At 46.7% G+C, this 14991-nt stretch overlaps 1 protein-coding gene across 1 annotated transcript; it reads left to right on the top strand.

Annotated features, from left to right (window-relative positions):
- Positions 1–54: 54 nt before the first annotated feature.
- MAP1LC3B (microtubule associated protein 1 light chain 3 beta) lies at positions 55–12869 on the top strand. The gene is made up of 4 exons (XM_027076366.2): positions 55–234; positions 6659–6714; positions 10315–10421; positions 11061–12869. Exons 1-4 carry the CDS (start codon positions 195–197, stop codon positions 11233–11235), a joined length of 378 nt encoding a protein of 125 aa, XP_026932167.1. The 5' UTR covers positions 55–194; the 3' UTR covers positions 11236–12869.
- Positions 12870–14991: the final 2122 nt, after the last annotated feature.

The following is a 14991-nucleotide window of genomic DNA, read 5'->3' as shown; positions in this document are numbered from 1 at the left end:
GGCCCCGCTTCCGCCACGCCCGCCATGGCGGCTACGGCGGCCGGCCCTGGCCCCGCCCCCTGGGACGCCGCACCGGTCACCTGACGCGGCTGCGGCCTGAAGAGACACAAGGGAAGTCGCTGTCGCCACAGTCAGAGTCTCCGCCGCCGCCGCCGTCTGGAACAACCGGGACCCTCCGCCTCGCCTCCCGCGCCATGCCGTCGGAGAAGACCTTCAAGCAGCGCCGCACCTTCGGTGGGTGCCGCGGCGGGGGGCCGGGCCCGCGGAGGGGCTGAGACGGGGAGCGTGGGGACCCACGGCGGCCAGAGTCGGCGGCGGGGGCTGACGGAGGGCCGGGGGGTGAGGGGGGTCCGGGCCGGTTCCCCGGGGGCTGACAGCGGGGCCGGGGCTCGGGGGCTGAGGGGGTCGGACCCAGGAGGGCCGACGGAGGGTCGGGGGCTGATGCAGGTCTGAGGGAGGCCGAGGAGGGTCGGGGCCTGAGAGGCGTCGGGACCTGGAGAGCTGAGGGGGACGGGGCCTGGAGGGCCGACGGAGGGCCGGGGCCCGGGGGCTGACGTCGGGCCGAGGGGGCCCGGGCCCGCCAAGGGGCTGAGGCGGGGACCCCGGGCGGCCAGAGTCGGCGGCGGCCGAGGCGGGAGCTGGCGGAGGGGCCGAGGGAAGGCCGAGGAGGGCCGGGGGCCGGGGGGCGTCGGGGCTGGCCGGGGGCTGGGGGGAGGGACACCGGGCGGGACGCGCCGGCGCGGAGCTGCTGAATCACCTCTTGGCCCTTCGCGGCGGCCCGGCCGCGGGCACCGCTGTGCAGCAGCCCTCCGGTGCGGGGCGCGGGGGGGGGGGGGGGAGGGGAGGGGTCGCCGCCCCTAGTGTGAAGTGTCATGCCCGCGGGGGCGGCCGGCTCGGAGGCCCGTCTGCGACAGGTCCTTTGAAGGGGTGGCATTAGCGTGCGAGTGAATCTCGTCCAGGTGAGGCCGGATCACACGTGGTCGCTCACAAACGTCGGGTCCCCCTCGACGGAGGGGCTGTGGGCCGCGGAGGGCCCCGGAGGCGGGCGGCGGAGACCGGGCGTGGCGGCGCGTCGTGACCCCGTTCGCGGCGGGAGAGGGGGCCAGCGGCTCGCGCCCCCGCGGCAGTGGGGACGCGGAACCGACGGGTGCTCCCCGAGGCCAGCACGTCCCGCGCGGACGACGTGGCCCCCCCCGGCCGTGTGTTCGTGGGGCTGTTGGCAGCGGCCGCGGCCGTGCGGGCAGAGGGGCTCGTGCGTGTGCCCCGCGGGCCTCCTCCGCAGGGTCTGCCCTCCGTAGAGGGCCCGCAGCTCTCCGGGAGGCGAGCGGCGCGCCTGGGTCTGTGGCTGTCGTTACGGACAGTCGTGAGCTCCTGCCCCTGCGAAGCCGCGCTCCGCGCTCGGGGAAGCGCTCGCCAGGCCGTGGCTCCGTCTGCAGAGGCGGCGGCGGCGTGTCCGTTAGCAGGACTTAGACGTGCCTTTCCCGGCGGGGATTTTCTCGCTCACGACCTTCGCGAGCTCCTCTGCAGCCCCGAGAGCAGCGTTGGAAGCAGATTCCCTCTGGTATCGGGCTTCCGTCCACACCGAGTCTTGCATTTATTTTGAAGCTAACGGGGGGGGGGGGGGGGGAGGTGGGGGGTGGTGTCTGGCCGGCGCAGTGGATAGAGCGGTGTGGGTCTTGATCTTGGGGTCGTAGGTCCAACCCCCCCCCACGCTGGGCATAGAGCTGGCTTCAAAAAGAAAAAAAGTTAACTGGGGACATTGGTGTGGGAAAGATGCTTATTTTCCCATAGCTGAAACTATAGTTACTTTCCTTTTGCTTCGAGTATTTTTAGGTTACTCTAGAAAAATCTGAACAAGAGTAGGTGGTAAGAGTAAGGAAAGTGAGATTAATGTGTTCTGATGAATTAGAGGGAATTCACCTGGAATCTGGGCCCTTTTTAAAAGATCCCTTTAATAGTCATTTTCGCAGAAAAATATCGAGTGCCATTTAGCGGCTACTGCCTTTCCTGGCTCCGGGGCTGACAATTTTCACTTGATTCGTAGCCCAGTAAATGAGAGACGTTAATTCTTCGATGAGAACCTCTTCACGCACTCAGACCAGCCCCAGCGAGCTCGAGCAGTTCTCTCGCTTCCCACGGGAGTGAGTTCAGGCTAATTCAGAACTGAATAGAGCGCCGCTGATGCCTTCTACCAGGATGCAGAGGGTTGAAGTGGACCCCCAGGTTCATCCAGAACCCCTTCCTTTTGTAGCTGAAGAAACTGGGTGGGGCCCACAGAGGTGACGATCGTGATCCACCTAGTGGCAGCGTCTGGACTTGCACTCTGTCTTCCGCCCTGTGTTTTCCATCCTCCCTGAGCCACCGTGGTTTCCAGTACAGGAGATGGGCCAACACGGAGTCGAAAGGCATAGGGTGCCTTTGCACATAGGTGGAAACGTGAGCTTCCAGAATTGTATTTGAGCAAAAAATTCTGGATTGGGTCTTCTCAGATGTAAAAGTTTTGCTTTAGCCCCTGGGGTTGCCCCAGTTTATTTAATGATACTGTTCTGCGATTTAGCGGTGAGCAGGCTTAAGCTTCTCCGTTAATAGCGGAAAAGTTTGCATGTCTCAGGGGACGTGTATGTGTTGGTCTAGAATAACTACTCTAAAAGGCAGACCTGTAGAGCAAGGTATATGGCAAAACGAAGGTAGCACTCCATGAACTGAAGCTGTACCAGTGGTTGAGGGATTGAATATCTATCACACTTAAGATTTATAGACAGATTGGGGACACTATTTATTATGCTTCCATTTCACTCAATGAAATAGTTTTATTTCAAATTCCTTCAGTAGTCTCAAAGCAACTTTGCAAATACATTGGTAAACTAAGACACTTTAGACTCCTATTCTCCGTTTTTGTTTGTTTGCAAGGCTTATAAGGGTCTTAGAAACAGGAGGAAAGGAATCTGGGGAAGTATATCTGGATATGCATTTGGAGTAGTATTTATTTCCATTTTACAACTTTAATTTGTTTATTAAATTTGTTTATCATTTTCTGTGTACAAGCCTGAGCCCTGGGGGAATACAAAGATGACTAGAGGCAGGTCCCTGACTGCTGGGGGCACTCTGTTGAAGACAAATGATAAACAGATCACTACAACATTAAAAAAATACTTGAGTAAAAGAATTGCTCATATGTGCCTTTATCTGTGGTGTTGGTAATGTTTTTGTTAAATCTGTTAGTCTCTGAAAATAGCTGTCCACTTAAAAGAGTGAGGCACAGGCATGTACCATATTTGCTGCGTTACTCCAGCTCACCCCTGCGTTTTCACTGCAACTGCTCAAGACACTTAAGACATTTCTAGGAGACTTTAACACTATGTGTTTTCTTTTTCTTTTTTTAAGTTTATTTTTGAGAGAGAATCTCAAGCAGGCTTCACATTGTTAGCTTGGAGCCCGATGGGCTCAAGCTCACAAACCGTGAGATCATGACCTGAGCCGACACCAAGAGTTGGGAGCTTAACCACCTGAGCCCCCCAGTTCCCCAGTACTAAGTGTTTTCACCTTAAGGAAGTCACTCACCTTCATACTTTGATTTTTCCCACCTTTAGTAAAAAGAATCATTTTTGTCATTTGGGCCATATTTTGGGGCTAAATCAAGATAAAGAAACTTTTGATACTACAGTATAAAAATTCTGATTTCTGACTTTAAAGTCTCATATTTAGAGCCTATTTTTATTGTATTTTTTTCCTTTTCCACTTGCCAAAACAAACCTGTTTCCTTGTATTAAAAAAAAAAATCTCCCCTTTCTGAATGTTTCCAATTAAACTTTTACATGTATTAGGATAAGTCTTTAAATGTGAAACATATTCCAGGGTATATTAAAGAATTATCATTCATTTGCTAGAGTGAATTAATTGTGATTTCGTCTAACCTCTGGAAGAATCTTCTCTGACAGAATGGAGGTTTTTGTCGTGAAGAGGGTTGATGGCTAAGTCTATATGGTAGAGCACCTTTTCCTGGGGTAAGACAGACAGGGACAGGGCTCGAAGTTGAGAGAGGCATTGAAGGGGAATCAGAAATAGAGAAGGATTTAAAAGATGATGCCAGGGAGAAAATCCTCCTCCTGTGTCTCCTCTACTCTCATTATTCTAATCACTGCTTCACTTTGGACCCTGGAGGTGTGGCTTTTCCACACATCGAACTGAATTCAGCTGGCCGTCCTAAAATTAAAAAAAAAAAAAAATTGTTTTACAGTCATCTCTATACACAAAGTGGGTTTCTTTCTTTTTTTAAGTTTATTTATTTTGAGAGAGAGACAACATGAGCAGGGGAGGAGGGGCAGGGAGAAGGGGGAGGGAGAGAATCCCAAGCAGGCTCCACGCCGTCGGCACAGGGCTCAGTCAGGGCTCGATTTCACAAACCACGAGATCATGACCTGAGCAGAGATCAAGAATAGTACTCAACCAACTGAGGCACCCAAGGAACCCTATACCCAGTGTGGGGTTTGAACTCAAGATCACGAGTCAGATGCTCAACTGATGGGTGGCTGTCCTACAGTTTAACTCAGTACTAACTCTTTACCTGGTGATAGCTTCAGATCCAACAAGTTGATAAGAGTTAAGTCCCAAAATATTGCCCCTCCCCACCACGCCCAAACACTAATTCCAAGTGCAGCTTGTTAATCTGTGCTTCTGACCACTGGCTGGAAATCAGAGGTTCCCATAATCGCCCCCCACCAACCGTGTTTAATTAAATTGCTGGAGTGGCTTGCAGGAAAGCTGTTTATTTACTAGATTACTGGATTATTACAAAGGATATTAAAGTACACAAAAGAACAGCCTCATGAAAAGTACTGGGGTGAGTTCTGGAAGAGTCCTGAGTGCAGGAGCTTTTGTCCCCGGGGAGTTTGGTATTCTCCCAGCACCCAGAAGTTCTGAGCCCCATCCTTTTGGGTATTTACGGAGATTTAATTACATGGGCCTGACTGGTTAAATCATTGGCCATTAATGATTAGTTCATCCTCTGAATACCTTTCCCCTCCCTGGTTGTTGGGGTAGGTCTGAAAGTTTCAAACCTCAAGTCACTGTTCTTTCCCCTGGCAGCCAGTCTCCCATCCTTAGGAGCTTTCCAAAAATCACCACATTAACACAAACCTCAGACATGGTTGTTTGGAGTTTGTTATGGAGAAACAAAAGATGCCCTTATCAATATCACTATTCTTGTTTAGAAAATTCCAAGGGTTTTGGACCAGATACGTCAGTCAGAATATTATAGATGGGAACCACTAGGTTAAGCTTACTATTAACAGTACCTAAGAAACAAAACAGGTTAACATAGAGGAAGGGATGGATGAATAAGATAAACAGGCAAATCATAAGAGATTTAAATACAGAAAACAAAATGAGGGTTGCTAGAGGGGTGTCAGGTCAGGGTTGGGCTAAATGGGCGATGGGCATTAAGGAGGGTACTTGGGGTGAGCACTGGGTGTTATATGTAAGTGACAAAGCACTAAATTTGCAGTCTTTATAGTAGACATGTTTATTTTTTAAAAAAAAATTTTTAACATTTATTTATTTTTGAGACAGAGAGAGACAGAGCATGAACGGGGGAGGGTCAGAGAGAGGGAGACACAAAATCTGAAACAGGCTCCAGGCTCTGAGCTGTCAGCACAGAGCCCGACGCGGGGCTCGAACTCACGGACCGCGAGATCATGACCTGAGCTGAAGTCGGCCGCTTAACCAACTGAGCCACTCAGGCGCCCCTATAGTAGACGTGTTTATATTAAGTGATTTATCTTAGAAGCTGTTTTAGAAATTTTGGGTGGGAAAATAGAAATAGAACCTAAACGTTCATAATTTGAACATGGAAATTATTTCAGTCATTTTAGTAAATTTTTTTGAAATTCAAAAAAAAGTTGGTAATAGTAGTATATACATTTATATAGGTCATAGCATCTTTTTTTCAAAGTCACCAGGATTTCTCAGGAAGCCCATGATGTTGATCATTTACATAAGTGATTATATTAAGGGGGAGAATAGAGGTTGTCAAAAAACTAGTATTCAACAGTAGACTTTGTGCTTTAAACTTTTAGGTAAAGGGAGGGGTGGGCACTGAGTGAAACTGTTTAAAAGTCAAATAGGAAATTCCTTTTACCCATATCTATTTTGGGCATTTTCTTTCCTTTTAAGGACTATATCATTGAAAAGCAGGAAGTGATAAGGGAAAATTGTATGGGAGCGCCTATGGTTGATCATGGATTTCTGTACCAACTTAAACAATGGAAAATGCACAAAAATTGACAGGTGGTGGGAGTCCTTGGAGGAAAGATTGGTAATACCGTGCAGTCAGTCTGCTGATTGTATTTGACTGAGCCTGGGGTCCCAAACCCTTGAAACTAGGAATTCTGTACTCTTGGTCTTAGGCTATTCCACCTGCTATAGCCATGTAATTGCATGTTGGTTTACATGGAAGTTGCATTTGGCCTTACATGTCAGTTTACCAGATATGAAATGCCAGTGTTTGGTTCTTCTGAGTTCCAGGAAAGATACCCTTACTGCTCTACTCTGCCACAGCTAGGGATAGGTGAATTCACATATGGAAACCACCAGTGAAAATGCAGGAAAGAAGCTGCATTGTCACCCTTAATAATGCCTGTGTCTTTTCCTTTCATTGCAGAACAAAGAGTAGAAGATGTCCGACTTATCCGAGAGCAGCATCCTACGAAAATCCCAGTAGGTAGTCTCCAGCATCTGTGTTTCAGTCATTAATAATGTATGCAGACGGGAGCACTGCTTAAGTACTTTGGTACAACACTGCTGTGTGCAACCATGTGACAGGGGTTTCTACAAAAATCCTGACCAATAGCCCCCAGTGTCAGCTTCATGACCTAGAATTGAGATCACTTAATACACAGTTTTTTCATCTAACCCCATTGTTTCCTCCTGAGTCTGAGTTTGCTACCTTAATGTTACACACTTCACAAGTCAAATATATTTATTTGGGGGAAATGGATAGAGGGGCTAGAACTGGTAGTCTTTTATGAGTGGAAGGAAGTATCCACTGTCTGCTAAAGGAAGCTGAGTACTGCAGTTGGAAAATCAGTAGTCCTCAGGATTTAAACGTGACTGCACATTCCAGGATGTCTTTTGACGCCCCAGAGAAGTCTCTTGTATTTGGCTTCTTCGCAGGAAATGGAGGAAAAACACTGCTCTTTCTTGTCACGTGTAGGTGCCTCAGATGCTTTTTGGTGTGCCCAGGAACCCACATCCTCTGCCCCAAATCCTTTGCTGGCAGACCCTAGAAAAGGTTTCTGCCTGAGGCACAAGGTCTAGTGGGTAAGAGGAACTCCTGGTTTCTGACAGAGGCTGAGTTCAGGCCTTAGGTTCAAGGTTACTAAGTGATTTTGATTGAGCTAGTTACTAAAATTCTGAAAGGTGCTGCTACATCTTTATCTGTAAAATGGGAAGAGAATCCCATCCCATGTAGTTGTTGGAAAGATTTGTGTAATTCTGTGTACGTGGTTGTCACCTCCTACAAGTTCTGTAGACGTCTACCCTGAGAAACTCCACTGTTAAAAGCTCTGTGGCAGCTTTCGTGTTTGGCTTTGTGACATGTGATCTCATGCCAAACTGAGGGGAGAGAAAAGATCCAGGGAGTTGGGGCTGTAAGGTACACAGAAAAGAGAAGACGGGTCTGCCCAGCAGTTTCCCAACTGTGGGGTCCTACAGTAAAAAACAGTCTTTCCTTGGCCTGCTTAGAAATTTCAGTCTGTCCTGGTACTTGGTCAACATGTGGCCTGGGGGATTTCTTTAACTGTAAGGTTATCTTCACTCTGAATACCTGCTGTTTTATCTGCTAGCAGGTGCTAGCTGTTGGAAACAAACAGCCCAGTAGTCTGCCAGGGTTTGGTCCACAGCCTCCTTTTGAAACGCAGATATCTGCATATGTTAGCAGTCCTTTCTGGGTTTTTGCAGAAATCGTGTACTTATATTTCCCCGTTCGTGCTTGTGATCCCCTGAACAAGTCTGAGAACCACTGTCACAGGCACTGCTTGTTGAGAATCAGATGGAAGGACCGAAGGCAGAAGCAGCTCCACCGGCAGTCTGGTCTCCACTCCTTGGGGGCGGCTGTGTCCTCCACGCTTCTGCCCACAGTGGCCGCCTAAGTGCAGCACTCAGGAGGGCACTCCTCAGATGCAGCCAGACGCCTTACCCCATGACTCACACACCTTCTCTCCCAGATTAAAAGGGTACAGGAAAAAGGAAAAAGAAGGGACAAGGAAACCAGTCATTTGTAGGTGATGGTTCTCGTGGGGATGGCCAGTGCGGGCGAGTCAGGAGCAGCTCGAACAGCTCCTCTCCCCGCAGAGCAGCCTGAGCACCTGAGAGAGAGCAGGAGGTGCCCAAGGCCATCCTGTCCTGTGTCCCCAGGCTGCTGCTGTGTCCTCCTTTAAGGGAAGGGTTCTAAGGTCTTAAGTTTTTCCTCCGGTGCTTCTGCCTCTTCATGGACCAGGAATGTAAGATTTCTGCCTTGCTTCTGATCTCTGCTACTAGTCAAACCCAGGCAAGTGTACTCTATCTACTGATTCTTTCCTGTGGATACTGTTGTGAACACACCCTGTGGATAAAAGTTCTAGATCTTATCAAGGAAGGTGATAACAGTTTGATTTGGCCTTACACAGAACCTCACGTGGGCTCCCTTACAGCAGAGCCATATACAGACAAGTCTCTTCCCCTTTTCTGAAGAAACATTATGTAAAGATTCCCATTCCTGTCTCTCAGCTTCTCGTTGTGGCAGGGTATGGCTGTTTTGCTTCTGTAGTGGCGTAGAACTAGGGGAAAAACTGTTTTTCCTCTATGGAAAGGAAGTATGGCAAGGAGCTGATGGATTTATTTCAGTTCATGATGTAAAACTATTGACTTTTTAAATTTTTTTTTTTAACATTTTTAATTTATTTTTGAGACAGATGGAGCACTAGCTGGAGAGGGGCAGAGAGAGAGGGAGACAGAATCCAAAGCAGGCTCCAGACTCTGAGCTGTCGGCACAGAGCCTGACGCGGGGGCTCGAACCCACAAAGATTCTTGACTTTTAAAACTCATTAAAGAGGGGCACCTGGGTGGCTCAGTCAGTTAAATGTCCAACTTTAGCTCAGGTCATGACCTCACAGTTTATGGGTTCAAACCCCGTGTCGGGCTCTGTGCTGACAGCTTGGAGCCTGTTTCAGAGTCTATGTCTCCCTCTCTCTTTGCCTCTCCCCTGCTCGCACTCTTTCAAAAACAAACGTTAAAAATTTTTTTTTTAACTCTTTAAAGAAATATAGGGAATATTTTGTCAATATGAAAGAATCTTCAAGTCTTTCTGCACAAAATGTGTTTCCAGAACCAGATCATTGTCTCTACTTGTCAGGTATTTACTTAAGACTTTTTCCATGTCAAGTAGAGAAACAGTTCTACTATGAAAAAAACATGAGTGTATTACCATAACGAAAAACTTCCACACTTCAGGGGCGCCTGGGTGGCTCAGTCGGTTAAGTGTCTGACTCCTATTTCAGCTTGTGTCATGATCTCATGGTTCCTGGGATTGAGCCCTGTGTTGTGCGTGTGGACCCCCAATGTGGGGCCTGCTTAGGATTCTCTCTCTCTGCCCCTCCCCTGCTCATGAGAGCTCTCTCAAAATAAACTTAAAAAGAAAAAAAAAGAAAAAAGGTACGGGGCCCCTGAGTGGCTCAGTTGGTTAAATGTCCGACTTTGGTTAAGGTCATGATCTCACAGTTCATGAGTTTGTGCCCCGAGTCAGGCTCTGTGCAGATGGCTTGGAATCTGGAGCCTGCTTCAGATTCTGTTTCTCTCTCTGTCCCTCCCCTGCTTGTGTTCATTCTCTCTCTCTCTCTCTCTCTCTCAAAAATAAATAAAAACATTAAAAAAGTTGTTGTAGAAGTATATCTAATTAAAAAAGATCTTACATATTTCAGAGGAAATGGTGGTGGTGTCATTGACAGATTCAGAGCTTTACACTTTAAGCTGGCACCTAGCCTCTGTTCTTAGTATTTTTTTTTTTTCTGACTAGTTAGTATATTTTCATGGTTCCAAGTAAAAAGAATACATAGCTCACCTCCTGGAGGCATCCACTGTGTATTGTGTGTGCCATATTCTGTAAGGGACAGAGTGTAAGCTGATAAATGATCACTCTTCACAAGAGCACTATGAGGAAACTAACAAATGTGCCCTTTCTATTTCAGACCCCGTTTAGGTATGTGCCAGTTACAACATAGGAGGTATTTTGTCTGTTCTTCATAGCTGATCTCAAAATCTCTTTTCTGCCTATTTTTTTAGGTGATCATAGAACGATACAAGGGTGAGAAGCAACTTCCTGTACTGGACAAAACCAAGTTCCTTGTACCTGATCACGTCAACATGAGTGAGCTCATCAAGATCATTAGGTATATAATCACTTTTTTCTATTTCTTTGGGTAGCTTTTCATTCTTTATCAGACTTAGATAAATCTTTAGTTTTGTTGTTGTTGTTGTGTTTTGTTTCAAACTTTTATCTTTAGTTTTGATTAAGATCTCCACAAGCTCAATAAAACCTAAAGACATTTCCTTTCTGAGTTCTTCTCTCTTCCCTGTTGGATCTGCTGTCCTTCTGATTCTTTCACCATAACATCTCGTATAGATGTTGTCTCTTGATCAGAAAAATTACAAGTTTTGTACAGCAAAATTAGTAAAAGAATGCAGACTTGGTACAATGGTAATATAAACTATATTTTGAAGTATTTCTCATACTAGACACTAATGGCTCTTCAGAGAGCATGCTAGTTTAAGACTGGCCTCAGGAATATAGTAAGAATAATCTATCAAGTATTACCACTAATATATCCTTTGTCAGTGTAATCCTAGGAAATGTCCTGTACTTTATGAGAAGCTTTGAGAGTAATCATCAGTAGGCATACATTTTATTTTGCCAGAAGCAGCATGTACAAAATCTTTGTACTTGTGTGTCAGTGGGGGGTGGGTGAGATTTTCACACATCCCGGGTATTGGTGTTCAGTATCTCTTCACATTTATTTTTCTTTCAATAGGAGGCGCTTACAGCTCAACGCTAATCAGGCGTTCTTCCTGTTAGTCAATGGACACAGCATGGTGAGTGTGTCCACGCCGATTTCTGAAGTGTATGAACGTGAGAAGGACGAAGACGGGTTCCTGTATATGGTATATGCCTCTCAGGAGACATTTGGAATCAAAGTGTCTGTGTAAGACTAGAAAAATGCATCTGTTCTAGAATTTTTTTAAGCCCTTACCAAGGAAAAAAAAGGGATATTACCAACTGAGATTGATCCATTCATCCAATCACAGACCATCAAAAACAGTAGTGTTCCTGCCTAGGAGTTGTAGGAAGTTGTTTTGTGCTACAAGCAGAAAAATGGAGCTCCACATGAGCACATTCAGCTTTGGAAAAACCATTATTTAACCTAGGCTGTTTTGTTTTCAAATTTAGAAGTTTAAAAATAAAATACTTTGCATTCTAAGTTGCCGATAAAATAGACCTTCACATTATTCTAATGCTCTTTCCCTATGAGGAACTTGCAACATAAGCATTCAAAGAGAAATTCTTTTCTAGGTTCACAGAACCAGCCAACTTTTTGTAGAAGAGTTTCCACTCGACTAGAGAACTCTCTTTAAGAGGATCTTGGAAAGCATAAGTTGTCAAGCATAGCCCCCTTCCCGCCCGCCCACACTGGCCATAATAGTGGGCAAAAAGCAGGAAAAATTGAGGTGGATAAGAAAACTCTGAACTGCTGCTCAAGGTTCTCGACTCCTAGTGTAGTGTGCCCCAAGTCCATGCCTGTGCAGTGCCATTGCGGGGGGGGGAGGGGGGGATTCGTTTGCTTCTCTAGACAGTAAAGCACCGCTGCTCAATAAGAACCTTGAATAATTTAAAATTTTGGTCTAGTTTCTCAAAGGGCCCAGGGAAGAAAAATGGGACATTTCTTCTGGTTTGCATATTCTCTGAGAGGTCAAACTGCCATCTGCTTTGGTAGAGAAACAAGCTGTTCAAGCAGTTTTGTTCCTTAGGTCAGTGGTAGAAACTACAGAACATGGAAACTAAAGCATTAAAATTCTGATGCACTCCCTCTACCATTTCAGCCTAAAGCTGTAGATGATCCATGTTTTATGTTGTGTGTGGCTCTGTTATGAAAAAGTTCCCACATTTTTAAGAGTATTTCAGTTGTCACTGTAGGTCAGAACCGTCCTGGTTCCTCTGCTCAAAGTGCATGTCAGTTGTGAAAAAAACAGTAACAAAGGAGACATACACTCTTCATGAATATTAATGTCAAAAATTAAACATTTTCCGAATTCAACTAGAACCACCAATGCTTCCTCCTACCTGCATGGGCTCACTATTTACTATTTTTGTGGGAGTAACAGAAAGATCACAGTCGACTTTAGACTGTACATGTAACAAGCAGGTTACGTTTCACCTTTGTGTATTTAGACGTGTGTGGAATACCTGGACCTGTTAGTGGAAGTTACTTATTAATGGGGGCGGGGGGGGGGAGGAATATTGCTGCATATGGGCGCTTGACTCCCCAGCCTTCCGACCATTCCCACTGCATGCATCTGTCCATGTGGCTAACTTTTAATATGTGTATTTTTACATTATGTAAATTCTTAATCAGCCTGTCTTGTTTAGATTGTACACATCATTATACCTGACATTCTTGTAACTCCTGTGTGATAAGATTCCTAGAAGAAATTCAGCTTTTTAAAAAATACCATGTGGGAAGGGCGCGACTTCTACCCCACATTAGCGGGTGGTCACTATAGGATCTCTAAGCCAAGTACATTTTTAATGAACTAAGGTGAATAAAGGCACAACTAAAACCCGTCGCCGAGTTCAGTTTAATGGATCGGTATCCGATACTTGCAGTGGTATAGCGTCCGCACTATCCCGTGCCAGGCGGGGAATTTCCTTCCTAACGGCACCAAGGCTGGTTTCGCTGCGGGGCGGGGGTGGGGGGCCGGGAGTGGGCAGAGGGGTGCCCGCCTCCGAAGGGCTCTGCCTTGTCCGAGGCACCTTTCTCACCTCAGTCCAGGTTCTGCCAGCTCGTCTTGTCTTTACCAAACAGGAGTCTCCTGAGAACTAAAACACCGGCCACAAAGTGTACGGATGGATGTGGGACCCGGGTGTTTTGTGGGAATAAACACTTGGAACCCTACCACTCTAAATGAAAAAGTACCCCACAGAAGGTGTTGAGTATGCGCTGGTCGAGAAGACATTTCGTGGTTTACGGGCACCTCGTGCTTCATCAGGGAAAGGTGGTACAGACTGCAGCCAAGCAGCGGCCAGCACTCCGCCCTGGAAAACCTCCACCCATTCCCAGTCGGAAGCAGGCACCTCAGAGGTTTGTGGAAGAACCTGGGGAGCGAGCTGAGGAAATGCTCTGCTTCCGCGATTGTACTGCTCAGGCGCGCACATCCCCCTTCAGAGGCCCCTCTCTCTTCCGAACAGCGAGTCGGGGAGGCTGCCGCCAGCTACAAGGGCCAGTGGTCTCTCCTGACAGAGGCCCTGATGCCCCGAGCCACGTGAGCACCTTTCTCTGGGCAGCCTCAGGCCCGACGAGACCAAGAGGCCCCGGGGACCTCTGCTGGGGAGTGTGGCACTGCTCGGGGCAGTGCAGTCCTGGGCCAGCTTGTGCTCACTAGACCGCCACTGTCCCAAATCCAGAGAGGACAGAGCTTTAAATGCCAGGACACGTTCGTGCCGTGTGTAAATCACACGTTTACAAAAGTCTCAAGTATCCTCGACATCTATCTGTTCCTGCCAATCTTGATTTCTCATGGAACCTCTTTAAACCCCAAATCAAGAGTAACTTTTCTGTTCAAGGCAAGGATGTTTTAAAAAAGTGGGAAATGATAGACAATGGACTTAAGGGGCACCTGGGTAGCTTAGTCAGTTGAGCGTCTGACTCTCGATTTCAGCTCGGGTCATGATCCCAGGGTCGGATTGAGCCCCACGATGGGGTCCAGGCTGAGCATGGAACCTCCTTGGGATTCTTTTGCCCTTGACCCTCTCCCCTGTTCACAAGTTCTCTCTCAAAAAGAAAATCAGTTTTTAGAAAATGGATTTGGGCAGCTGGGTGGCTCGGTTGGGCGTCTGACTCCGGCTCAGGTCATGATCTCACGGTTTGGGAGTTCGAGGCCCGCCCGGGAGCCTGGAGCCTGCTTCGGATTCTGTGTCTCCCTCTTTCTCTCTGCCCCTCACCCACTCACGGTCTGTCTCTGTCTCAGAAATGAATAAACGTTACAAAACTTACAGAAAAACTTAAAAAAAATTTTTAAATGGATTTAACACCACGTATCTCTTGTCAAATTGAGAAGGCAAGGTTTGACTCCCTAGTTTGGAGATCAAGAATTTCGATTTATTCAAAAAGATGTGTGCTCCATTTTCTATGAAACAAAGGCCTAATAAAATGAAACATTTTTTTTAATTTTTATTTTCAGTACATTAAATTTACTCATAAAAACATTCTAAAAATGTACAATTTTTCCTTTTTAACAAAGTATAATAAAACATAAAAACTTCAAAAACAGAATACTTAACATTTACAATTCAAAATCAAATTAGCAGAATATTAAATATTTACAAAACTATATCTTTTAAAAATATTTATAAAGTTACATGCAATTTGTAGAATTGACATAAAAGAATGGCTCAAAAATGGGAGAATTTTCCTTCATTCCTAAAAAGAAAATCTGTCCAATATAAGCTGTGAAGATTCTTGAGTACACGAAGTCTTCGGTTTCAGTACCAAAGCCTTCATCCTTGTGCATGTGAGAACTTAATGCGTGTGAGAGGCTTGTTACGATACCCGGGACTGACTGAGGACACTGATGACGCACTGAGCTCCCCTCCACCTGGAACAGCGTAGCAAAGTCGACCTTGGGCCTCAACCAGCAAGTGTGTGGTTTCGAGAGTACTGATTAAAGACTTTTTCATTCAGAACCTCG

This window comes from Acinonyx jubatus, chromosome E2 (genome assembly GCF_027475565.1).
Source record: "Acinonyx jubatus isolate Ajub_Pintada_27869175 chromosome E2, VMU_Ajub_asm_v1.0, whole genome shotgun sequence".
In the NCBI taxonomy this organism is placed as follows: domain Eukaryota; kingdom Metazoa; phylum Chordata; class Mammalia; order Carnivora; family Felidae; genus Acinonyx; species Acinonyx jubatus.
The sequence above is the reverse complement of the archived record's forward strand: the minus strand, read 5'-3'. Positions and strand labels throughout refer to the sequence as shown.